The sequence below is a fragment of the Ogataea parapolymorpha genome, chromosome I (assembly GCF_000187245.1).
Source record: "Ogataea parapolymorpha DL-1 chromosome I, whole genome shotgun sequence".
In the NCBI taxonomy this organism is placed as follows: domain Eukaryota; kingdom Fungi; phylum Ascomycota; class Pichiomycetes; order Pichiales; family Pichiaceae; genus Ogataea; species Ogataea parapolymorpha.
In genome coordinates, this window is record NC_027866.1 from 175,138 (window position 1) to 199,406 (window position 24,269).

Genomic DNA, 24,269 nt, shown 5'->3' on the forward strand with positions numbered 1-24,269 from the left:
GCTCATCCTTGCACGGAGACAAAAATAAAAATAATTGCATGAAAAATAGTTTTATTTACAATGGACTCCTTTGCTACCAACACCGCTGCGTTCGACAGTTGGCTTCATAGACATTACGACTACATTAACGATGACATTGAAATTGCAGATTTGAGGAATTCGCACGAAGGACGCGGTCTACGCGCACGCAATGACATCCAGAAAGACACCGTTCTGTTCCGTCTGGCCAGAGATCATATATTGAATATTCGCACAGCGGCTCTTGGCAAGCTCAAACCGGGAAATCAGGAAGTCCTTGAGACTCTGAACCAATGGGAAGCCCTCATTTTGTGTCTGGCATACGAGATGATGCTAGGAGAGGAGTCTCGGTGGAGCTCGTACTTGGCAGTTCTGCCTGAAAAATTCAACTCCTTAATGTTTTGGTCGTCCGAGGAGCTTGAAAAACTGAAACCATCCAACGTTTTGCAGAGGATTGGGCGTGAACAGGCTGAACAAATGTACTCCAAGCTTGTGCCTGAATACTGCCTTCGTTTGGGTAGCAAGAAATTGGTGGAGTATTTGACTATAGACCGGTTCCATGTGGTGGCAAGCATAATCATGAGTTACTCGTTTGATGTTGACGATCCTGAGGATGATCCTGAGGACGATGAGGATGAAGAGGAAGACTTCGACGAGATAGAGCAGGAATGCATCAAATACGATGGGTATTTGAAGTCGATGGTTCCTCTTGCAGATACTCTCAACTCAAATACTAATTTGGTGAATGCGAATTTGAGCTACGAAAATGACGCGCTAGTTATGACTGCTACTAAGGACATCAAAAAAGGAGAGCAGATTTATAACATCTATGGTGAGCTGCCGAACTCTGAGATTCTGCGAAAATACGGATATGTGGAGCTTCCTGCTTCCAAGTATGAGTTTGCTGAGCTACCTCTGACAGTTATCAAACAGACGTTTGTGGACAACTATCTCTCTTCGTTGGATAGCAAAATCAGAGAAACGCTCTTCGACAAGACTGCCGAGCTGATCAGCGAGTCCGAGTACTTAGACGAAAGCTTGGAAGACCAGGAAGGGGGTATTGTTTTGGATGCGTACGAGGTGTTTGCCGATGCAGACGTGCTGCCAGAGCTCTTGCTATTAATCCAGATCCTGACGACCTGCTATGAAAGTTTTGAAACAGACCCAAAATGGGCCAAGAAACTTGCGAGAACGCGGTCCGAGCTGGAATCGTTTATCAACAGATGCATTCTAAAATCGTTCCAGCTTGTGGAGAAAAATATTATCACCCACAGGTGTGTCGAGAATCTCAATAAATGCGTCGAGGGACGCATTGCCCAGTACGGGACCGCCCAGGATTATGAGATTCCGGCCAGCTATAGAGACTTCGACCGCACAGAGCTGGCATCCATCGTGCTGAGATGCGAGGTGAACTGTTTGCGCAATGTGTTGAACAACTTTCCAGAAAAATATGAGCGCATCGACGACTCGAAGCTTCTGAAAAACGTGCTCAAGCGCAAGGCCGAGGCAGACACACAGAAACACAAGAAGCAAAAAACCTAATCCTTTTTCGGGCCGCTAGCGGCCTGGTGCTGCGATGTCTCCGACACTATACTCGAGCGGCTGGACGTGTTTGTGCGCTGTGCCAGCATTCTCATTCGCGGCCGTGGCCGCATGACCTCAAAGCCCTTGGAGCCGCCTTTTTTCTCGACTCCTTTGCTTTCTTTCTTCTCGAACTCCATCGACGCAGCGCGATGCAGCTTTCTTTCTCGTTCCTGCCAGAGTTTCATCACTTCTGGATCGGGTTCAAGGACTCTAAACGAGTTATAATATAGATCTGCCTCTCTGAAAGCCAAGTCTGATTTGTGCGTATGTTTCGTAGACGGGCCCGTTGTCACGGCAGGTACCACACGGTGGTCAGTGAGCTCCAGAGTTTTGGAGTTGACTGACGGCGTTCCTGATGAGGTTCTGAACAGCGCGGGCGTCTCAAACGTCCAATTGTTGAAGGACTCGTCAAAGGACGCCAAGCTGTTGTTGTCGGGCAGCAACGGGACCTCAATAAGATTGCCGTGCTCGATGTAGTCCGGAATGTCGGTTCCCTTCTTTCCCTTTCTGTACTTGATATACATTTTGAAGGTGGTGTAGAAGTTGTAGAGCGTGGGGATCAAGAACACCAACACCAGAGTCACAAGCTCGATGAGCAAAATTGACCATACAACTCTGGTCCTTGCTTTTTCGCTCCCATTTAGACCGTCAATGAATGCGATGTGCAGAAACGCGATTATAAGCTTGACAACGGCCAGCGAAATCTTGGTCCTGTTTGTTCCCGTGTTGGGGTAGTAAGGCTCCCAGAACAGCATGACACACAGAAGGACCAATTCCGAGCATATGATCACAATCAGCTGGACGACTCCGCTGAATTGCAGTGCGCCAACAGCAAAGCTGAAGACAAAGTGTTCAAGGAAAGTGACGGCAACAAACCACAGAGCAGAGGTTTTCAAATGCACATAGGCCCATTGCCAGATCAGAATCACGTTGATCGATTTGTAGAGCATGTCGCGTCCGCGTTTGATTAGGATGAACCGTACCACGTAGTATATCTGGAGCAAGAAGTAGAGGGCCAGAAGAAGCGAGGCGGTGGCGGTCACCCAATGCGGATTGCTCTGAATCTCTGGCTGTCCATAGAGATGCGTGTGGGGAGCACAAAGCACAAAGAACGAATATATGAGAAAGGGCGTGGCGATGTAGCCAATGAAGGCGGCAAGTATGTTTCCGATGACAATCAAAAACGAGAGTCTCATGTAGCGCGCGAAGGTGGGGCGGGTGTCTTTGGGCTTGAGCAGAAGCACCAGCGAGCAGATTCCTAGGTCGATAACGCAGGCAATGGAGATGTAGACAAGAGCGGTGATCAGGAATGACGACCATATCACTGGCAGATCGTCTTTGCCGAAGCCGGAACCCAGCAGTCGTTTCAGTCCGCCCATCCACATCGACTCATACACCCCGTCGACGCCCATGGCGGCGTGGTTGTGCAGCACGTCCATAACGCCAGCCCAGCGCTGCGAGGCCATCAGGGGCTGGAAAAAACCTGGGAATTCGAGATTCAGGCCGGCCATGAAGTGAATAAACTGAATGTAGACCAGATAATCAGCGTAGCTCGGCGACAGCTGGTTGAGCAGCGGCGCGTTGCAAATGGACGCCGCCTTGTACAAGAACGGGTTTTGCGTGTCAATGTACGGCGAAAGCTGGTATCCAAGGATGTTCGAGAGAAGAATCAGCGACAACAACAGCGCCGTGAACGCCACCATAAAGTTCTGCAGCGAGCGTTTCTGGACAGTACTGAATGTGGCCAAAGAACAGCCGATCACCGTGTGGTTGGCGTCCGAGTTGATGACCGTGACGGCCAGACTATACGTTCCAAACGGAGAGTGATAACCGATGTAGAGCGACAAGTCCACCGCGACCTCGTCTCCGTCATATATCGGACACGAGTCGTCGAACGACTCCGAACGGTCCAGCAGCTGCGGAAAGTACTTCTCCATCGGAACGTCTCTTTTCTGTATCATATCGGAGATGTGTGGAATGCCCGTTGAATGGTTTATCAGCGAGCTGTGGTGGGTGGAGGAGGAAGACTGTTGCGAGGTGGTCGTGCTAACAGGCTCATCTCCGTCCGCGCGGAGCACCCTGGAGTAATTGCATAGTCTCAAGTACTCGTCATGTATCACGTCGCCCACGTATTTGAGCCGAACATGGAGCGTTGTGTAGGTGTTTGTGGTTTCGTTCACGTCCACTATATATCCCATGGAGTCCATGACGATGTACATGTCCAACCGTCCGTTATCGTCGTTGTAGGACACATTGGTGAAGAAGGGGGAGAGAAGAGCGTCGTCCATATTTTTGGAACGAGGACAGCCCCTGACGTTCAATAGAGCACTCTTGGCGCCCTCTGCAAGCAGCAATAATCCCAGAAACAGCAGCGTGATCATGGCTGCAAATTAGGGACAGCTAGGCTGAAAGGACGGTAAATGGCTCTAGATTTATTTTTCCAAAAATCAGTACCCCTTTTACTTTTTTTAATTTTCCGTTATTTCAGTGCAGACTATGTACAATCAGGCAATATTTTTCATCAGGTACTCGAAAATTGAGAAAAATATCATGGTGGTCACGATCGACCGCGTGATGGAGGGCCCAAGCCCGCGGTACAGCTCGCGCGTGGGCCATCTCAGTTTGGGCGCTACCACAGGCAGCTTGTCGCGGCCAGCCACCTCTCGTAAAATGTTGCGGATTACGTCGCGCTGGTACTGCGACTTGATTGTGTCAACGGGGAACACCAGCACCCAGCTGAAACACCCCGCCACCGCCCCGGAAATCGGCACACTCAGCACGTTGATCGTCTTCTGCAACTCGGAATTCTGGGTCACGTGACCATTCCTGGTCTGGATGAATAGTTTGACTGTCTCGTAGAGTCCGTAGAAAAGCCCCGAGGACACTCCGTCCTTCGTGAGGTGGTATCTGTAGCCTGAGTAGAGTCCTCTGAGTCCCTCGTGGCGCACTATGGTCGACGCGACGCTCAGAAGACTCGACGGCAGCTTGTCGCGTTGCAGATGCACGTACTTGCCGTTTTCCTTTGAGTTGTTGACCAAAAGAAGGATTTGCTGGAAGATCTTGGACAGTTCAAATGGACACGCAAAAAGAGACACCGCCGCGCCTGAGATGGAACCCGCCAAAACAGCAATCGGGATGTTGTTGACCACCTTGTCGATCTGGGCCTGCTGATCGGACACCGGAGCCGTTCTATGAATTAGCGGGTGGCTGCCCCAGATCGGGGCTCCCAGAAAACTCACTATGGGCTTTGCCTCTGTGTAAATAGATACTCCGAGCGACCGAGCAAAGGCCGTAGAGATAAGCGGGGCAGAAATACCCCGGAACAGTCCGCGGACGCCCTCGTGCTGGACGGTGGCTCGAAAACAGGCAAATGCATTGGCAAAATGGTGAGTCTGCATCCGTGTCTTCATGGAGTCCAACGGGAAACCCACAGAGGTGGAGACGAGGGAAGCCGTATATGAGAGGATGCCTGATTTGTAGCCCGTGAGGGCGGCGGGGAGCTGGAAAAAGGGGTCTTCGTACGCGATGTCCCCCGTTATAGCAGGGATGTGCGCAGACGTCTTGTCTCGCAAAGACGACATTGCAATTAAAGAGGAACGAGGTGAATCGGAGTTGAAGAAATTTCTAGGGCACAGCCGCAGCAAATGCAATATGATTTTTTTATTATTTGAATTAATTTTTTGAATTTAATTATTGGCATTCTTAAAAGTTACATATCAATGGCATCTTTAAAACTTAGGATGTCGTTGAACCGTAGTCCGTTGACGTCGATATCGTGGTCGCGCGATTTTTCCAGCGAGTCGCCAAACTCTGCATGCTCAGTCTCGTCGTTGTCCTTGCTTGCTACCAAGATCAATCCATTGGACCGCACCGACTTGACCAGGTCCGGACAGATCGAGAGCACCCTGTTCGGCACAATGATGCCGAGCAGGTTGTTTGTGGCGGCAAACGCTGTCCCCAGCTTGATTGAGCGCGTGAGCTTGTCCTGGTACTGTAAATCGTTGAGATACACCACCGAGTCCTTGTTGATGGAGTCGATGTTGTCGATCTTGAGCTCTGGCTTCTCCACCTCCGACACGTCCACGGAGCCTGTCGGGAACCCGTTTGCGGTGCACGGCTCAAATCTGTGTGTGTCGAAATTGTACTTGATTCCGTTGATGTTGTAGAAAACAGGGTAGTTGGGCTGCTTCCAATTTAAAATTGTGCACACCATCGCGTTGTCGCTGGACAAAATTAGCGACCGGTTGCGGTTTCCTTGCGCCCGCAGACCGCGCACGTGAGTAAACACATCGTTGAGAATCAGATCGATGTAGTTGTTCATGACGTTGTCGGTTGTCGGGCTCAGGTCGGCAGATTTGCACTTTGCTACCAAATTGTAGGCTGACACCGAGTAGCACTTCATGTTGAAGAAATTAAGCTCAAAAACGGATGGATAGAAAATCTCCAGGTTCAGCGACACTTCCACGGCGATGATTTGCAGGAACAGCTCCAACGGAATGTACAGTTTGGCCATGATGTCTTCTAATTTCTTCAAATCGTCGCTCAAATTTTTCACCTCCCGCAGCTGTGCACACAGATCTTCAAACGCGCCCGCCGAGTACAGCAGTCTGGACAGCTGGTCAAAATCAAAACTGCACACGGACATAACGACGCCCTGGAACGTGATCTGCCAGCTCGGACACACCAGCGGTGTCCCGTCGCTTAGATAGCACACCTTGACGCGGTAGTACTCGCCGCTCAGCGACGACGCCGTGACGAACGAGATCGATTTCACCGCCGCCGCCGCCGACGACGACGACTTCCAGTACGTGTCGTACATTGAGATCTCCAGCGGCCGGCCAGAGTACGGGTACACGATCTCGTAGTTGAACCGGAGCATACCGATGCTGCGGAGCCGCAGATCCACGAGCGGGACCTCGATGTCGCCGTTGAGCTTAGAACCGACTCCAGGGCACCTAGTTTGGAGCAGTGTCGACGGCAGCGTGCCCTTGGCAATGAGCCGTGTTCCAAATGTCGGGAACAGCTCGAACTCGATGGCAAAGCCGTCGAACGTGTCTGTTTGGAACGTGATGGATTTATCGTTGTCGAGGACAGGAAGAAGCAGGTTTCGCGGGATCAGGTCGTTTTTGTCGCAGCTAATGGTGATACGTCCGGGTATCGAGGTGAGGAAAGTGTCTGGATTGAGTCTGATGGAGTTTCTGTTGGTGTAGAAGGACAGTTTAAGGAAAATTCGTTTTTCCAAGAAATTGTGGCCGTACTTTCGCAGAGGAATGATTGGCGGAGGCAGTTCTAAGTCCGGAATCATGTCGACATTGCTGATTTCAGATAAAGACGGCAGATCGTCCAGGTTTGGGGGCACCATAGGAGACATCACGTTCTTAGTGTAGCTTAAGGTTGGCGCCTGCGGAGGAGCCAGCTCGAGCTCTTTTCGTGGCGAGGGAACTGCAGCAGCAACACTGGCTTTTAGCGACTCGATCAGAACGTTGGCAACTCCAACATTTCCCTCCCAGAGGGCATAGTACAGCGGATTGAAGCCGTCCTCATCCTTGATGTCGAAATTGGCTCCAAACTCTATCAATTTTTTGGTGGTCGATGCGTAGCCCTTGGTGACACTGTAGAAAATCGGCGTCCACTTGTTGAGCTTGTCTGTCTGGTTGATGTCGGCGCCGTACTCAAGCAGCAGGGGGATCAGATCGTCGTGGCCGGCCGACGCAACGATGTGCAGTGGAAGCAGGCCCTCGGCGTTGCTTTGGAACGATTTCGTCAGCAGGCCCTTTGATTTGGCTTCGGCCGGCGTGCTGGCCTGATTGAGCAACAACTGGACAACTTCCAGGTTTCCTGTCTTGCAAGCAACATTGAGGGGCAGATAAGTCGGCTTGAGATCGTTTTGCTGCGGGAAAGCGTTGGCTCCGTGCTTTAGCAGTATCTCCACAGACGAAACGTGGTTGTTGATGATGGCCATGAGCAGCGGCGAGATCGACTCGTTGTCGACCACGTCGATCAGACTCTCTAGCGGCTTGATACGCGGCGCATAGTCCAGAACAAGCAGCAACAGGTCGTCGCGACCGAGCTCTGTAATATAGTGGAGGCACGTGCGTCCGGTCACGTCTTTTAGCGTCGGGTCGATGTTGTTCTCCAGACATAGCCGGACGATGCCAACACGGTCAGTTTTGCAGGACGCAGCCTCGTGGAGGCACGTTCTGCCATTGAGGTCGTCGACCAGCGAGATATCGATGAATTCTTTGAAATTGTCGTAGAAATACTGCAACGCTTCGTCCGGGATCTGCAGATTGGGAATCAGTAGCAAAAACACCTTCGAGATCGTAAACCGTTTGCTGTCGGGACTCAGTTTCGAGAGAACCTGATTGGCCCACTCGTGCAGTTTGGAAACTTGCTCCTCTTTCGACTGGTTCGCGTTCTGGGCCGTGATCTCGTAGAAATCCGTGTACAGCTCGTCCGACTCTCTGTCTCCGCGGGGCAGCTCGCCGTCGTCCACTTTGTTGTTTTCTTTGGCCTCGTACCGCACAAAACTGCCGCCCTCGACTTTGGCCTCCAGCTCCATCAAATTGTTGGCCACGAGGTCGCTCAGCTCAATAATCTCGTCTCTGTGGAAAACAGGCTGAACATTCACAGCAGTGGACAGATAGAGCTCTTTCGTTCTCGATTTCGACCGCTTGTCCCACTTCTTCAACACTTTTGTGAACCCTGTCTCATTCAGCTCGACAAACTGCTCCAATCGGTCCAGATCCTTGGAGAACTTCTTGAATCCATCGTATAACGTGACAAACGCGATGGAATTTTTCGTGACGTTATCGAGACGGCCATCCAACAGCGCCTTGTTCTTCTTCTCAATCAGAATGTCCAGCCGGAACTTCAGCTCGGACTCCTTCTCCAGATAAAAGTTGTTGACCTTTTCGAGCTCTCGCTCCAGACGAAAGAAAAAAGAGCCCTTCTTGTCCTGCAACGACTGGTCGTTGCTGTTGTTGGCAACCAGGGCATTGATCAGCTTTTTCAGCGCTTTGTAGTTGATGAAATAGCCCGAATACTCGGGCAATTCCAGCTGGCGCGCCGCCAAGTACTTGCCGAACTTCATTAAAAGTACAAGATCCTGCCAACTTAATTTCACTGTGGAATTACGTCAGCGAAATTACAGGCCCTGGAAGGCCCCTATGAGGGCCGCACCGCGATCGCCCACAGAGGGTGGACGGAGGCGTTGCTGGTCCCAGCCAGGTCTGCGAGACAGACGGTCGGCAGACGGCCACGCCGGACGGCAGCACTCATTATTCCTGCCAGTGGCTAATTGGAGACAACACACGTGCTACCAGGCGCGACGATCGACGATCGACGCAGGACAATTAAGTTTACCGTTAGTGTTCCGTTTGTCTCATCATCTATTATCGTATGCGTAGCGTACGTTATATAACATAATTTTAAGAGTCCGGCCGACATGTAGGGCAGTCAATAAATCGTAAATGCAGTAGTGGCTCGTCGCGAGCGCTAATAATAAGAATATGTTGTTCATGACAGTTCTCCATTGATAAAGCTTTCGAACTCGAGCTCAACGTCGTGCAAGCTGTCGAACTCATAGTAATCATGGAAATGGAGGTCATTTTTCGGTTCCAAGCCCAGCGCAAGGTCTGTGGTTGGCGGAGACAGCATGGAGTCGGCCGTGTTCGATTTGAAGATGGAGAAGACAGAATCCTTGCCGGGCGACGAGGGCAGCTCGGCCAATTTGAAGCCCTTTGGCGACAGCGACACCAATGTGGAGCCCGAGAGACTGTCCATGGTTTCGTTTGTTTTCGTTAGCGAGATGGAAGGAGTAGGCGTCAGGTCGGCCTCGTGCTCTGGGTGGTGGTCTAGAAGATCGAGATGGTCGTCCTCGGACAGCGCTGGCGACGAGAAGTCCATGTCCGGGTCGTCGAACTTGATGAATTTGTCCATTTCCTCTGTTTTCGGAGCAGCCGGCTGCTGGACCTGCTGCGAGTGGTTCAGGTCGATGAGAGACACGATGAGGTCGTTGATGTCGTCGTCGTGGCTTCGTTTACGTGGGAATGATGGCGATGGGGTCGGTAGGGCCTCGTTTTTTTCGGTTTTCTTCGACTTCTCTCGAATTTCATTTTTCAAATTTTTCAGGTCGGACACAAGCTTGATGACCTCCAGCTTGAGGTAGTAATTTTCTTCGTTGATTCTTAGAATTTGTTGTTTGAGAGGGTTGTTCATGATGCTGGCCTCCAGGTCGTGCTGCGCGTGCGGTGTCTGCTTAGACTTTTTAGCGTCCTTGGGCTCTTTACCCGAGTGTACGTTAGAGTTTACGGCCTGCGAAGGTTTTCGACCGGGTTTTGGCCGAGGTGGCAGGACCCATTTACGGGAAGTCTTGATCTTGATCGGCGGTTGTGCTAGCGGGTCTGGCGAGGCGCCCGGACTAGGACTGGCGTTGGTCAAAGGTGTGCTGATGCTTGTATCACTTAGTGCTGGAATGTTAGCTGGATTGAGGAACGACAACATACTTTGATTCGACATGACTCATGGAACCCATTGAATTAAAAGATTGGAGTATTGAACTTTTGACAAAGGAAATCCAAAGTATATAAAAGGCTGGACGGAATCGGATGCAAAAAAGTCGGCACCCCAACTTTGATGTTTCGCAGCCCGTATTGTCCCAGAGCGTACTTGCTTGATTTAGATTTTTTCCACCCCCCATAGGCTGTCGTGATTATTGTGCAGGTTATTATTTGCTGCAATAGAATTGATACACACACGACTACAGCTCCACGACATGCAGTACTCACCCGGTTGCTTCCGCGCTAGAAAGCGGTCGGGGCGCACGCGACTGACACCTTCCGTGACATGAGCGCGCATTGCCAGTGGCCACGGAGCACAGGCATAGGGTGTGCGTCCATTGCCCGATCCCTTGAGCCGGGATGATTGGGCTGCGGGACACTTTTTTTTTCCATCAACACCCCCTTTGCTGACAATTTCCCGAGCCGAGAAGTTGTTCTCGAAAAAGGCGCATTTCGGCCGGTGGATCTCTAAACCAACTCATCCCTTTGCCAATTTTTTTTTTGCCAGCATATTCCAAGCGTTCCAGGGTGCAGCAAGCATTACGCAACTACAACAATTCATAACAAGTACACTATTATTGGGATCCTCCCCCCACACCTCTACATCTTCATAAAATCCATCAGGTCCAACGTTTTTGCCTGTTTCGGCTGCTTGTTTTTCAACAGTTCACTCAGATTGTTCTTCTTCCTCTTGCGCGCCCGCTCCTTGCCGTTACTTTTCTCTACACTCTTGCCCGCCTCTTTTTCTTGCACCAGCACGTCCTTAGTCATTTCGTGCTTGCACCCCAAACATCTGTAACACAACGTCCGCTTCCGAACTCCGTCCTTGCTCTCATACCGCACACGAATCTGCAGATTGACCCCCGATAGGAGGACGTCCTCGCACCGGGGACAGAAAATGTACCCATCTTCTCCCACCGCCTCCGGTAGCATTAGATTGTGTCTGTCGCACGTCGCCAAAAACCGTCGCCGTAGCTGCCGTCGCAGCCGGCCGTCTTTTGCCGCGTGCACCAAATTGTACTGGTAAACAGCCTTATCGGCCATGAAAAAAAAATCCAAAAAAAAATAAAAAATAAAAATAAAAAATCAAGCGAAATGCAAATAATGCCATCTTTATTAATGCAATGATCTAAAGCCGGGATCGCCTCCTCTTCACAGGACTAAACTCCGGGCTTGGCAGCTCAAATTCGCGCTTCACCCCACCACGTAGCCCAGAGTCGTCTGTGTTTTTTGTGTTTGTGACATCCCGCAACGCCGTAATAGGCTTTGTGTTCAAACTCTCGGTCAGGATATTCTGCACATCCACCACCCTCTTCTTGGCAGGCGTGGACGGCGGCGTGAAATAGATAGACGTCTCCTCGGGCTCCTCGAACAGCGCAGGAATTTGTTTTTCGATGTATTCGCACCACTCGTCGCAATCGCTCTTGATCTGGTAGTCGATAACCTTGTCCCACGCGCTCGGGGACACCTCACAGTCGTTGATGAAGATCACCTTGCCGTCCTGCCTCTCGTGGATGCGCCTACTCAGCTGGCGCACAAGTTTGCGCACACCGTCCACTTTCAGAGAAGTGCCAAATATGATCAGTAGGTTCGGGTTCTTTGCCATGTCGCTCGTGAGCCCGCGCGCAAGCGAGTCTGCGTGCGGGTGGTGCTCGCCGTAGAGCACGATATCCGGCCGCAACACGCCGACCGAGGACCGGCTCGCTCTTTTGCCCAGCTCTGCGCGCTCTCTGTATTTAGCGACGCAGTTCGGGCAATCGGGCAACTCACCTTCGCGCAACGTATAGCTGCTCTCGTCGTCCCACGCAAACCGGCTAAAACACATGGTGCAACTGAGCCGGTTCAGGTCGCCGTGCAATTGCACCACGTCGAGCTCTTTCCAGTTTGTATCGACACCAGTCCGTAAATCGCACTGACGTTCCAGCCCGTCAATGTTCTGCGTGTAGCATTTCAGCAGCTTGCCGTGTTTTTTCAGCCGCCGAATGAACCAGTGGGTCTTTGTAGGTCTGGCAGTGCACGTCTTTGTGTAGAGCTGTTGCATGAACTTGCAAAACAGCGTGATCGACTCGTCGTTCCTGAACAGCGAGATATCAAACAGGTCTTTTCCCTTGACAATCGACTGCTGTTTGTCCGACCGTTTGGCCAGGTTGTACAGTCCGTGTGCACTGCGGAAATCGGGTATCCCCGCGCTGCAACTGATGCCTGCGCCCGTCAGCACGACGACCTTCTTGCTTTTCGAGATCGATTTGTTGATCTGCGCGAGCTCAGCTTGCGATTTAGCGTCTAGCTGGAGTACCTTCATTGGTAAGAAGAATTCGTGGAAGCGAAACCTTCTTGGTGCAAACACTTTTTTCCGAATGGGGAAATATAAAAATACTCCTGCCAGGAGAAAGAGTTGTGCGAGACAAAAGCGCGGCGGGCTGTCTAAAGAAGCCCGGCACATGGCGGAATACAGCAGAGTCAGACACAGCCGTTGACGACTGGGCCGCCAGCCTTGGATCTCCTGTCCTGTGGCTAGGAGAAACTGGCAAATCTTAAAGCGCGCCATATCTTTTTATTGAGCCGCCCGTTCGCGACCAGAAAACATCCCTGGCCAACAGACACCCCAATACACAATCTCCGATGGCAATCTCCCACATAACTACCACAACCCACTTCACTGTAACCACACCTCGCACCGCTGGCAATTGACGGCATTACGGCTTTTTTTCGCAAGTCGCAAGCGCGAACCCTGGCCACGACAAAAAGATGTGCGCTGCACAGCACGAATGCGGTGTAACAGAACGGTGGGGACCGATTTCCACCAGAAATTACATCCCTCCGGCCGAAATCGCCCCCCGCAGCGATCTATCACACACCCACGAGTCAGTGTTGCACGAGTCTATTCCACGAATCAATTAATCAATTATTTATTATACGATTAGTCGTCCCAGGCACTGTAGTTTTCTCTGCACAGTTTCTTTCTCAGCTGGTGTCCCCATTTGTAGAAAGAGAACGGCAGCAGAATCATGGCCGTGGAGATGAATGCAAGCAGCCACGAAGCCCATTGCAGTCCCAGCTTGTGGTACATTTGCAGAGTGAATAGCGGGAATGCAGCACCGCCAGCCGATCTAAGGAACACCTTGGTAGCCAGCGCGGACGCCGCGTATTTCGCGTAAGTGTCAATGATGTAGTTGTTCAGCGAGTAGTAGATCAACACCATGCCGTAGCCGAACGCCAGCCCGGACGAGGCGGGACCCACCCAGATGATGTGTTTGTACGATGTTGCTCCGAGAATCCATAGAGCGATGGCCGGGAACGGTGCACCGATCATGGCGCCAACAAGACGGTCCTCTGGTGTAGGTTGCCTGTGCTTGACGGTCTTGACGTAGTAATTTTCGAGCACCGGCGTGGTCAGCAGGGCGAAAAATGCGCCAATGAGGATCGGAATCAGCATCATGCCAATCAGGTCGTCGCCGTAATTATACAGCCCGCCAAACACGGCCGGGTACGCAAAGAAGAAGGCGTACAGCAGCGAGTAGATCAGACACACGTAGAAACACATCATGTCCAGCACAGGTTCTGTGAGGGCAAACATCAGCGGTCTGTACAGACACGTCTGGATGAGCTCCTTGAGCGACATGCCGACGGCCTCCTGCTCGGTCATGATTTTCGGGTTGCCGGTCTCCTTTCTGAGCCTCTTGGCTCTTCTTTTCAGAATCACCGGCGCATACGTCTCAGGGATCAGCGACGCGACGATCCACATGAAGCCGGAAAACGCAAAGTTGACCCAGAAGATCAGCTCGAGCCGGCCAGAGTACCGCGTGATGAAACCAGCCACGAGCGGGCCAATCACGGGGCCACCATACGGAGCAGCAGCAAAGTATGCGATGGCCTTACCTCTGGTCTCGGTAGGGAACAGGTCGGAGATCGAGCCACCCACGTTGGCGAGGCCGGAAGCGGCGAAAACACCGCACAGGAACCGACACACCAAAATAGTGCCGATATTAGGAGCAACAGCACAGGGGATGTTAAAGATGAAGTAGAGCCCAAACGAGATGAAGTAGACCGGTCTTCTGCCGATCTGCTCCGACAACGGCGACCACAGCAGCGGGCCCACAGAGAACCCAATCACCATCAGCGAACACGTGAGAATCGACACCTCCTCGCTCACGTGATACTTATCATTAATCAGTCCCAGGCACCCGGTCACCACGGACGAACCAAACGCCACACACACCACCATCATCGACAATGCGATGGTGAACAACCATCTCAGCGTAGGGCTCCAATTTATTGGATTTTCCGGGTCGTTGATCGTGAACGTGACAAATTCAATTTCCGGGTCCAGCTCTGGAACAGCTCCCGTATCTTTCTCATCGGACCCCGACGAGCTTTGCGAGTCACCCGGCGGCTTGGTCGCAGTCGTATGGCTCCTGGCACGGCCTATATCCTGCAACGTGGCCACAGGAACCAATCCTGTCTGCGTTTCCAAGGTGTACTCTTCAGGAAATACCGGATTTTCGACGTTTTGAGGTCGATTCACGTCGACGGCAGAAACCTCGCGCGAAAGACCCCTCTCTCGCAGTGACTTGGCTGTCTCTGTCTTGATGACTTTGAGCGACTCTGATCTCGACAGAGTCGAATGCACTTCTCCAGAAATTTGCGATCTGGCATCCTCTGGGTCGTATGCCTGTGGGGTGGTGCCCAATTCGAGGTCGGACGCCTGCGCAGGCGCCTCAGCGGGCGATCCGTAGTTGGAGCGGTCCGGCGATGAGGACGAGTTCAAAGATGCTATAGAATGCGACATGAATATTTTTAGACCCACACTTTGGGGATCCCGATGTTTATATACATCCACCTGCCATTAGCGCGTGATGGACCGTGCGTGCAAAAACACAGCTTCTGGAGCATATTTTGCGTTATTTCTCTAATTAATTTTTGTGTGCGGCTTGAACAGGGTCCCAGGGTTCTGTGCGGAAGTATGCGCCACACAGAATTTAATCCGGCAGATCGGATCCCGCAGCAGAGCAATCGTTGCAAAGTTCGTGCGCTCTGGACCGCTTATCGCCCTGGGGCAGGTGAATGTAGCTGTCTCAGAGGCTGTTACATGTGCGGAGTCCAAATCTGCCTTGGTTCGGATTCAATTGAACGCCTGAGCTCACAAATCATCCCGGCATAAAAATTACGCGGATCCAGCACAAACTTCGCCTCTTTTAGCTTATTTCTTGTTTTTGTCTTCTTGAAACCAAACGACGCGGGCTCTTGCGTGAATAAGCCGCAAACAATATGCTGCAGCTATAGCCACAGCTGCCAAAAAGATAAACCCGAATATCGGCTTCTTTGAAGCAGCAGCTATGTGCTGGAGTCGCTGCGGCTTGTGCTGCGTCGATCGGCGGGTCTGTCAGAAAAAAAATATACTGAAATAAATCAAATTAAATAAATTTTGTTAATTATGCTGGCTCGCTCACACTGGATCGCTGGTCTCCGGCGGGCGGCGAGACTCCGCGACAGCCACATAAGGACTCTGAGAACGCGACCAGACGTGGTGGTCAAACGCAGTTCTGCACAGCCAAACTCGGCGCACCCCGTGGAGCCCCCAAGAGCCCGGTCGAAGTTCCAAAGGGCTAATACGACAGATATCCAGAATGCCAGTATTAGCAAGCCGCCAGCACAGATAGAACGGGAGATGAAGCACCAGTTTGAAAAAGATGATTTGGACTACGATCCGGAGTTCGTCCAGGAGCTGATCCAGCAGTCCCAGAAGGAAGAGAAAATGTACAAAGATATTCTGCAAGATCCGGAGAAGGCTAAGGAGTACACTGCCAAAGAGATGCAGGCATTTGTTGAGTGGCTGGTCAGAGACTGTGAGGAGTTTCTGGCCAACCAGGACGTCGATACGGAGCAGCGAGACAAGGAGCTGGAGCAGACTGTTGATCACATGATCAATAGCGATCCGACGCCCGAAAACATGGCAGGCGCCTTTAGTGGCATGGAGAAAATTGCACAGGGACTCAAGAGCCCTGGAATTGAAAAGCTAGTGCATTTTTTGAGCATGATTTGCAGAAAGGGCAATGAAGAACTGAGAAAGTATATTCCGCTGGATAGTTTGCTCAGAATATTCAATATCTCGACGCAGATCAGAGACCTAGAGATACGCGCAAAATGTATCCACATGACTGGAAACCTGATATATTCCGCCACAGACGCGCGAGCAGACCCCATAAACGAAATGTTCTACATCGAATCGCTCATGAAATTCCACAAGGGCCAGACGGCAGAGAGACTCTACAATAGCCGTCGGGGGAAGCCCGATGTGGCTGGTCAGCGGTTTTGGAACGAGCTGGGAGTCCGTGTTTACTTGGGAAATCGGAAGATTGACGATGCAGAAGCCCTTGCTGCCGAGACAAAGCAGCAGTTCCATTACCTGCATCCAACAATTTGTCTTGCCTTTGCAGACTGGTACATGGCCAAGGAACGGTTCGAAGATGCCTTCCGGTGGTGGGGCGAGCTGCGAGCGGTGATGAACAGTCAAGGTTTGATCGAGTCGCTACCACAGCCCGAGACACAGGTCCTGGACGACGAGCAGCTCGTGTACGGCTACCACAACCGCGAAGACCCCGTGACGTTTGATCACGTGACCGAACTTGCGATCGGGTTTCTGCAGTGGAAGCGGTACGACGAGGCGATGGAGATTTTGGAGGTGACGACGCGGCGCGACAAGCAGTTCCTGTTTTATTTCATGGACAAGTTTCGCACGAGCATGAGTTTCCCTCAGCGCGAGATGTTGCGGCATGTTTTGCAATCTTCAAGCTACCATCCGTCGATGTCGAAATTCATGCTGAGTGAGCTTGCGAGCGCGAACCAGACAAGATCGTTGGAGCAGGCGGAGATCTTGGACGGCATTGTCGTCTCTCTGCGTGAGATACTGGACCTAAAAATCATTTCGCCCAAAGAGCGCATTGTTGCTTCCTCTATAATAGATTCCATAAAGGGTGGACAGTGTCTGACCACCATGGAGTGTCGGGAGCTGTTCAAGATGCTTTTGCGCATAAAGTCAAAGAGAACGTACATTCTGGTGACACAGGTGCTTAATGAGATGAACGAGACGTTTGAGCGGATGTCTAGCTCCGACAAGCTCCAGATATTTCCGCCGGTGTCGTCACATTTTTACCTGTTGCTGGTGCAACTATTTGGCCGGCAAAAAAAGCCGGATCTCGCGAAAATTGAGGCCATTGTGAGGCTGATGGAGTCTAAGGGCATTGGCATGGTGACTCTTATGGCGAACCAGCTGATTCTCACTTACAAAAAGGCAGGCCGGCCGGATCGTGCGATCGAGTTTGCGCAACACTACATGAACACCAACGAGAATTTCCAGCTCACCAACGATTTCTGCAAAATAACGTTTTCCGTGTACAGATACGTCCAGATGAAGTCTGCCGCGCACAAGCTTGCATACAAGAGACGTTTGCAGGAGTTACAGGATATATTCAGAAGAATATGCCGTACTCCGGGTTTCGATGTGAGTCCAGAGCTGCTGAACGAGCTGACCTTGACTTTTTTGAAGTATGGCGACTACGTTTCGGCAATTTGTGCACTGCAGCTGTACGGAATGGTGTGCAATAAAAATTTGGAGAAGACGACTCTTTTGCTGGTGAACGATTACCTGGAAAAATCGTTTGCCAAGATGAAATCCAAGCTCACAGAATACGAGAACGACCAAATGCTAGCGAGGATCTCACAACTACGCGAGACAATTGGGTTCAAATCGCTACAGAAGTTATCGGACAATCCGCTCGATCTCAATTGGAGAGACGCCGCGTCGTACATTATCCGATACTTGAACGTGTTCGATTTCAATCCCAATCCCTTTTCACTGAAAAATCACGACGGACACTTTACTTCAACGCAGGAAAATGAAGATGCCAAGAGCCGGTTTGAGGCCCTGCTGCTCAAATCGCAGGAAGATTACCAGCTGCCAAAAGTCTATTTATCGGATATTGTACAATTATAGAGCCATGTATATAGGTAGGAGCGAGGAGTAGATAAAATTTTATCGTTAAAAAAAAATTATAAAAAAAATTCAAAAGGGAAACGTTCCTTTGTTAATTTTACTTCTGATAATGCCTCCAAAATTTAATCCAAGCGCCAGCACTTTCATGCCAGGCGATTGGGGCGTTCCGGCCGCGGGATACCAAGGATATAATGGTGGCTCGCCATACGACAACTCCACTGGATCTGCTATTCCTATCCGGGTAGCCAAGAAAGCCGGCGGAAAGCAGAAACTGTCGCTCGATGATTATCTCAGATCGCAACAGCCAACGCCTCCCAGTGGCATTTCTGACTCAGAGGTGTCGCAGGTGTCGTCTGGTGTCAATACTCCAAGAGCAAGAGCTATGGATTCCACCACTTCTCTGTCATCGCTCAACTCTGCTCTTCAAAAATTGCAGATTTCGCCAATCACCGAGCTCTTAAACAGCATACAGACGGCCACCAAGCTTTCTGAGATCAGAGAAGAATGCGAGAAAATTGTCGATATGATTTATGAGCACGGTGCCAGTGCCATCAACGAATGGGATATCCAGCAGGTTCTCGTGACCTTGTCCAAGGCCAAGAACCCAGCTTTGATCAGAGAAGGCTCGATGCTGCTTTTGCAGATTTTGAGCAGAAAGTTTGCTGGCAAGGCTCCATATGAGGCATATTTTGTCGATCTGTTTGTGCCAGCATTCGATCTTTTGGCCGATAAAGAGAACACTGTGAAAAGATCTGCCCAGGCCTCCATCGACTCGTTGTATGGTATGTTCCCTGTCGAGGCCTACTCGTCCGTGTTGCTCACGATGCTGTTGAAGTACCTCAAGTCGAGTGCCAAATGGCAGTCCAAGGTTGGTGCTCTGAAAACTATTGACAAAATACTACAAGAGGCCCCTGCCGACCTGCTGGAGTCGAGGTTTGTTGACGCTATTCCGGTTCTCACAGATATGGCCACAGATTTCAAGCCTGAACTTGCCAAAGTGGGCTACAAATCGCTGAATGACTTTGTGAAGGTTCTCGATAATCTTGACTTGCAACCACGTTACGATTTAATTGTCCAGACTCTTGCGGACCCCCAGAAAGTTCCAAACTGTATCAGGTCTCTTTCTTCTGTCACCTTCGTTGCAGAGGTCACAGAGCCTGCTCTCGCGTTGCTGGTTCCCATCTTGGACAAGTCTTTCAAGTTGTCCTCCTCTTCGCAAGAACAATTGAGACAGACCGTGATGGTCACTGAGAACTTGACAAGATTGGTGAATAACAAGTTTGAGATCGAACATTATATTCCTATCCTGCTTCCTGGTGTGAAAAGAGTTGTCGAGACGGCTTCCCTTCCAGAGGTGAGAGAACTTGCTACCAAAGCTTTGAAGGTGATTGAAGACGCACAGGCTGAACAGTCCGATGGAAAATTCCATGGTAGATTGTCTTTGGAAAAGGCCGAAGAGTATCTCACTGAAATCAAGCCCCAGGTCAACGATCCTGTCATTTACGATTACTTGGTCAGGATCCTGCTCACCGACTCCAATGTCAACGACTGGACGAGACTTACTGAGTATCTGAACATGAGTTTGGGCAACTTCCTCGATGAGGACTCCAAGAAGACTTTTGTCGACAAGACCATCCACAAGCTCAGAGAACTGTTCACTCCGAACGTTTTCGACGATTCTGGGGAGGACGGTGTTGTTATTGTGAACGCTGACTTCTCGTTGGCCTATGGTACCAGACTTTTGCTCAACAAGACAAATCTCAGACTTGTGAAAGGTCACAGATACGGTCTGTGTGGAAGAAATGGTGTTGGTAAGTCTACGTTGATGAGAGCCATTGCCAATGGACAATTAGAAGGATTCCCTGATAAATCAGAGGTCAGAACCTGTTTTGTCGAGCACAAGCTCCAAGGAGAGGAGGCTGACATGAATTTGGTGGATTTCATTGCATCTGATCCAGAACTGAAGGACACGTCGAAGGAGCAGATCGCTTCCGCTCTGGAGGAAGTTGGATTCAACAGCGAGAGAAGAAACCAGCAGGTGGGATCTCTTTCAGGAGGATGGAAGATGAAGCTTGAGCTTGCGAGAGCCATGCTTATGAAGGCTGACGTTTTGCTTCTGGACGAGCCAACCAACCATCTGGATGTTACCAATGTGAAATGGCTTGAAGATTACCTGGTTCAGCACACAGACATCACTTCTCTGATTGTTTCGCACGATTCTGGATTTTTGGACACTGTCTGTACCGATGTCATACACTACGAAAACAAGAAACTGGTGTACTACAAGGGCAATTTGTCTGAATTTGTCAAGGTCAAGCCGGAAGGAAAGTCGTACTACACTTTGACCGACTCGAACGTTAAAATGGCGTTCCCTCCGCCAGGAATTCTTACCGGTGTGAAATCGAACACCAGGGCTGTCGCGCGGATGTCCAACGTGACATTCAAGTATCCTTCTGCCGAGAAGCCATCGTTGAAAAACGTTTCTTGTTCGCTGTCGCTTTCTTCCAGAGTCGCTATTTTAGGACCTAACGGAGCAGGTAAGTCCACCCTGATCAAGCTGTTGACGGGAGAGCTGGTGCCTAACGAGGGAACTGTCGAAAAGCATCCTAACCTGCGTATTGGTTACATTGCACAGCACGCTTTACAGCATGTCAATGAGCACAAGGAGAAAACCGCCAACCAGTATTTACAATGGAGATACAAGTTTGGAGACGACAGAGAGGTTCTGTTGAAGGAGTCTCGTAAGATTTCGAGCGAGTCCGAAAGACAGATGTTGGAGAAGGAGATCGATATAGGTGACGGCAGAGGAAAGAGACAAGTCGAGGCCATTGTGGGAAGACAGAAGCTCAAGAAATCGTTCCAGTACGAAATTAAATGGAAATGGTGGCTGCCTAAATATAACTCGTGGGTTCCTAGAGAGAAGCTGATTGCAGAAGGCTTCGAGCCTCTGGTTCAGAAGTTTGACGACCATGAGGCCTCTCGAGAGGGTCTTGGATACAGAGAGCTGACTCCATCTGTGATTAGAAAGCATTTTGAGGACGTTGGTCTGGATGGAGACATTGCCGACCACACTCCTATGGGCTCTCTTTCTGGAGGACAGCTTGTGAAAGTGGTGATTGCCGGTGCCATGTGGAACAACCCGCATTTGCTTGTTTTGGACGAGCCTACTAATTACCTGGACAGAGACTCTCTTGGAGGTCTTGCAGTCGCCATTAGAGAGTGGAGCGGAGGAGTGGTGATGATTTCGCACAACTCCGAGTTCGTTGGTGCTCTGTGTCCAGAGCAGTGGATTGTTGAGAACGGAGAGATGGTGAAGAAGGGAGTCACTGAGATCGATCAGTCGAAATTCGAGGACAATGGCGGAGAGTCTGCTCAGTCCAGAGCAGCGGCCGAAATGGTGAACAAGCCCGCTCCTTTGAAGAAGAAGGACGAGGACGACTCGCCTGCCAACATCAAGGTGAGAATCAGAAAGAAGAAGATGACCAGAAACGAAAAGAAGGCTCAGGAGGAGCGCAGAAGACTGAGACATTTGGAGTGGCTCAGCTCGCCCAAGGGCACGCCTAAGCCGGTCGACACCGACGAGGAGGAATAATCTATTTTATATACAGGGCCGTAACAATACATGATAGACCGAAGTCCACGAGTAGTCCGCACGCCGTCCATGAGAGGAAGTACAGGATCTTGGGACTAAACACTGTCCAGATGAAGAGATGGAATCTGAGGTTGTAGCAGCTTACTATCAGGACCAGTCCGCTAACGGAGTAGAATGTCAGTGTCACCAGGAGCCGGTGGTACAGTCTTTCCCAGTTACGTCCATCTGGTTTTAAGGTGAGATGCAAATAGGCCAGAGACCAGAATATAGGGGCAGCCCAGTTGCACACAAAAGTCAGCAGTCCGGAGAGAATCATATTGTAGCTGGAAAGCCCGTTGAAGGAGTTTGTGAGGTCGACAGACGAGAGAGAGTTTGTGAATCCAAACTGGAAAAAGCTGAGGTTTTGCATTAAAATGGTGAACAGGGAAATGGCGTTGAGGTTGGACACGGGGACGAGTTTTTGGAACGACAGGAGGATCGCCAGCAGAAGCAAGAATATTGGAACGTTATTGAAGTTTGTTTGACTGATCAGCAGCTGGCTGAAGGTAATTAGTATGGTTCGTGTATAATTGTGCGCTGGGTCTGGGAGTTTCCATATTTTGAATGCTAGGGGTTTCAGAAGATGGAATGCGATTGTAACCAGCCAAACTTTATAGAACAAACTAAAAAGTTGTTGGTTGACTGTGTTGATATCTGTCGTTCCCAAACGCTGGCCGATCCACAGAATGTACTTCGAACACCAATCAGGAATTTCCTTGAATCCAGATTTCAAGTCGTAGGTCTCTGACAGGTAGGACAAAAACTTGGTCGAGAAGGTGATGGAACAAAGAAGCGACGTGCTGACAAACGTGAGGAATCTCAAAGTCGTTCCGTCACCTTTTCCTTTCACGATAACACCTTCTGTGACGTAGAAACAGTATGTTGCGAGGGTTGATGCGATCAGGAATGCAACCACAACAGGACCGATGTCAGGCGAAAGCGATGCAACATACGTCGCGATCTTCATGTTGCTTTTGATGTTGTTTTTCTGTCCACTGTTGTTCCAAGCCTTGAGGAGGCGAAGACAAACAAGCAGCGTTGTACAATAAATTGATTGGGATTTGACTGTTACCGATGCAACAAACACAGTGGTAAAAAACCACCAAAGGTGGTGTTCCTCTTCAATCATTGACGAGCCGAAGAAATTGACGGCATAGAGAATAAAGAATAACAGATCAACACCGGCTTCCGAAAGCCGGCCTCGATGATATGTGAAAAAGAGCGCCAAACTGATAAGTGCAGTGAATGTATAGCCAGCCAGTCCGTAGAATATATCCCTGTAATTGTAATCTGATGAAGTTTTCGACAATGTACCTTTGGAATCATGCAGAAAGTGTAGCAAAGAAGACAGAGATGAGACGTCAATCTCAGAGTCTAAAGACGTCACCTTGCTTCTGGATTTGTCTATGAGGACCTTCAGTTGCAATGCGTTCTTGATTAGGACGTTCTGCCTATCTTTCTCCGTATACAGCGGGAGCAGGTCGTGCATAAATGTGCCCAAATTATTAATTGGGATTTTAAGACCAAGCAGCGTGGAAAGAGTCGGCACCAAGTCTATTTGTTCGATGTGGCCGAAGTAGTCAAAATCTGGATTTCTTGGTATAGGAGCCTTCTGCTCTGACTGAAGCTTTTTGAATTTGGATGAAACCAGCAATAACCCAGCAGAAACTTCGCCAATTGAGGAGCCTCCGTGATTTCCAACCTCATTCATTCCATGGTCGCCCATCACCACAAACAGAGTGTTTTCGTCTTTCTTTACAGTGCTTTCAAAAATCCTGCGAATGATAGAGTCCATTTCGCGCTGCTTGGCAGGCATGCTAGCACTAGCAGGCCCTCCTTTGTGGCCAATATGGTCCAGGCCCAAATAATGAAGGATCAGACAGTCCCAGTTTCTCTGGCCTTCTTTGCTCAGCTCGTAATCCAGATGCCGTGTGACGTTGTTGTCCACAATGGTAAAATCGCTAACGTAAAAACTGGCGGTACCGTCTGTCTTTGCGAAATACGAAGGAAACAGCTTCAACCAGGTATCGTCTCCAAACATGTTGATTTTCCACCCTGACGCATGCATCTGCTTTACCCACGAGTCCTGGTCTCCCAGAGTCGATGACGTGTCTTCCTCTGCGATATTAAGTACAGCATCGATGAAATTAGGCGTTGATCCTGTAGTTATGCCCTTGAGACGGGGCAGGGTCACGGTAGGAGGATTGGAGTAGGCAGTGTACCCCAATGCATAGCCATCATTGATGAGCTCGTGGACAAAGGTCATTTGGGACTCGTTTGAAAACAGAAAGTCTGCCCGCAGAGCGTCGATCACCATAATGACGGCGCGATCAAATTGTCGTGGAGGTTCATGATAAACAGCCGGGGCAGGTGACTGGAAATTCTCAAGATCTTGACTTGAAAGTAGGACCTTGGTAGGAAAGAAACCCTTGCAAAACAAAAGATACGAACAGAGTTGGAGCAGCCAAACGAATGCGAGAAG

At 50.3% G+C, this 24,269-nt stretch overlaps 11 protein-coding genes across 11 annotated transcripts; 3 read left to right on the forward strand and 8 right to left on the reverse strand.

Moving 5' to 3' along the window:
• Positions 1 to 60: 60 nt before the first annotated feature.
• Positions 61 to 1,560, forward strand: HPODL_00086 (Ribosomal N-lysine methyltransferase 4; the record flags this gene model as incomplete). The annotated part of the gene is made up of 1 exon (XM_014081532.1): positions 61 to 1,560. The coding sequence occupies one exon, from the start codon at positions 61 to 63 to the stop codon at positions 1,558 to 1,560; it is 1,500 nt and encodes a 499-aa protein (XP_013937007.1).
• Positions 1,557 to 3,983, reverse strand: HPODL_00087 (uncharacterized protein; the record flags this gene model as incomplete). Its single annotated transcript, XM_014081533.1, has 1 exon — positions 1,557 to 3,983. One exon carries the CDS (start codon positions 3,981 to 3,983, stop codon positions 1,557 to 1,559), a length of 2,427 nt encoding a protein of 808 aa, XP_013937008.1.
• A 123-nt stretch (positions 3,984 to 4,106) lies between these two features.
• On the reverse strand, positions 4,107 to 5,183 carry HPODL_00088 (Ornithine transporter of the mitochondrial inner membrane; the record flags this gene model as incomplete). The annotated part of the gene is made up of 1 exon (XM_014081534.1): positions 4,107 to 5,183. The coding sequence occupies one exon, from the start codon at positions 5,181 to 5,183 to the stop codon at positions 4,107 to 4,109; it is 1,077 nt and encodes a 358-aa protein (XP_013937009.1).
• Positions 5,184 to 5,311: 128 nt separating this feature from the next.
• HPODL_00089 (Ankyrin repeat protein nuc-2) lies at positions 5,312 to 8,695 on the reverse strand (the record flags this gene model as incomplete). Its single annotated transcript, XM_014081535.1, has 1 exon — positions 5,312 to 8,695. The coding sequence occupies one exon, from the start codon at positions 8,693 to 8,695 to the stop codon at positions 5,312 to 5,314; it is 3,384 nt and encodes a 1,127-aa protein (XP_013937010.1).
• A 425-nt stretch (positions 8,696 to 9,120) lies between these two features.
• HPODL_00090 (uncharacterized protein) lies at positions 9,121 to 10,107 on the reverse strand (the record flags this gene model as incomplete). The annotated part of the gene is made up of 1 exon (XM_014081536.1): positions 9,121 to 10,107. One exon carries the CDS (start codon positions 10,105 to 10,107, stop codon positions 9,121 to 9,123), a length of 987 nt encoding a protein of 328 aa, XP_013937011.1.
• A 656-nt stretch (positions 10,108 to 10,763) lies between these two features.
• HPODL_05085 (uncharacterized protein) lies at positions 10,764 to 11,207 on the reverse strand (the record flags this gene model as incomplete). The annotated part of the gene is made up of 1 exon (XM_014081537.1): positions 10,764 to 11,207. The coding sequence occupies one exon, from the start codon at positions 11,205 to 11,207 to the stop codon at positions 10,764 to 10,766; it is 444 nt and encodes a 147-aa protein (XP_013937012.1).
• Positions 11,208 to 11,292: 85 nt separating this feature from the next.
• Positions 11,293 to 12,465, reverse strand: HPODL_00091 (uncharacterized protein; the record flags this gene model as incomplete). The annotated part of the gene is made up of 1 exon (XM_014081538.1): positions 11,293 to 12,465. One exon carries the CDS (start codon positions 12,463 to 12,465, stop codon positions 11,293 to 11,295), a length of 1,173 nt encoding a protein of 390 aa, XP_013937013.1.
• Positions 12,466 to 13,083: 618 nt separating this feature from the next.
• On the reverse strand, positions 13,084 to 14,952 carry HPODL_00092 (Polyamine transporter 2; the record flags this gene model as incomplete). The annotated part of the gene is made up of 1 exon (XM_014081539.1): positions 13,084 to 14,952. The coding sequence occupies one exon, from the start codon at positions 14,950 to 14,952 to the stop codon at positions 13,084 to 13,086; it is 1,869 nt and encodes a 622-aa protein (XP_013937014.1).
• Positions 14,953 to 15,597: 645 nt separating this feature from the next.
• On the forward strand, positions 15,598 to 18,156 carry HPODL_00093 (Mitochondrial protein of unknown function; the record flags this gene model as incomplete). The annotated part of the gene is made up of 1 exon (XM_014081540.1): positions 15,598 to 18,156. The coding sequence occupies one exon, from the start codon at positions 15,598 to 15,600 to the stop codon at positions 18,154 to 18,156; it is 2,559 nt and encodes an 852-aa protein (XP_013937015.1).
• A 109-nt stretch (positions 18,157 to 18,265) lies between these two features.
• Positions 18,266 to 21,748, forward strand: HPODL_00094 ([NU+] prion formation protein 1; the record flags this gene model as incomplete). Its single annotated transcript, XM_014081541.1, has 1 exon — positions 18,266 to 21,748. The coding sequence occupies one exon, from the start codon at positions 18,266 to 18,268 to the stop codon at positions 21,746 to 21,748; it is 3,483 nt and encodes a 1,160-aa protein (XP_013937016.1).
• A 1-nt stretch (position 21,749) lies between these two features.
• HPODL_00095 (Glycosylphosphatidylinositol anchor synthesis protein) lies at positions 21,750 to 24,104 on the reverse strand (the record flags this gene model as incomplete). The annotated part of the gene is made up of 1 exon (XM_014081542.1): positions 21,750 to 24,104. The coding sequence occupies one exon, from the start codon at positions 24,102 to 24,104 to the stop codon at positions 21,750 to 21,752; it is 2,355 nt and encodes a 784-aa protein (XP_013937017.1).
• Positions 24,105 to 24,269: the final 165 nt, after the last annotated feature.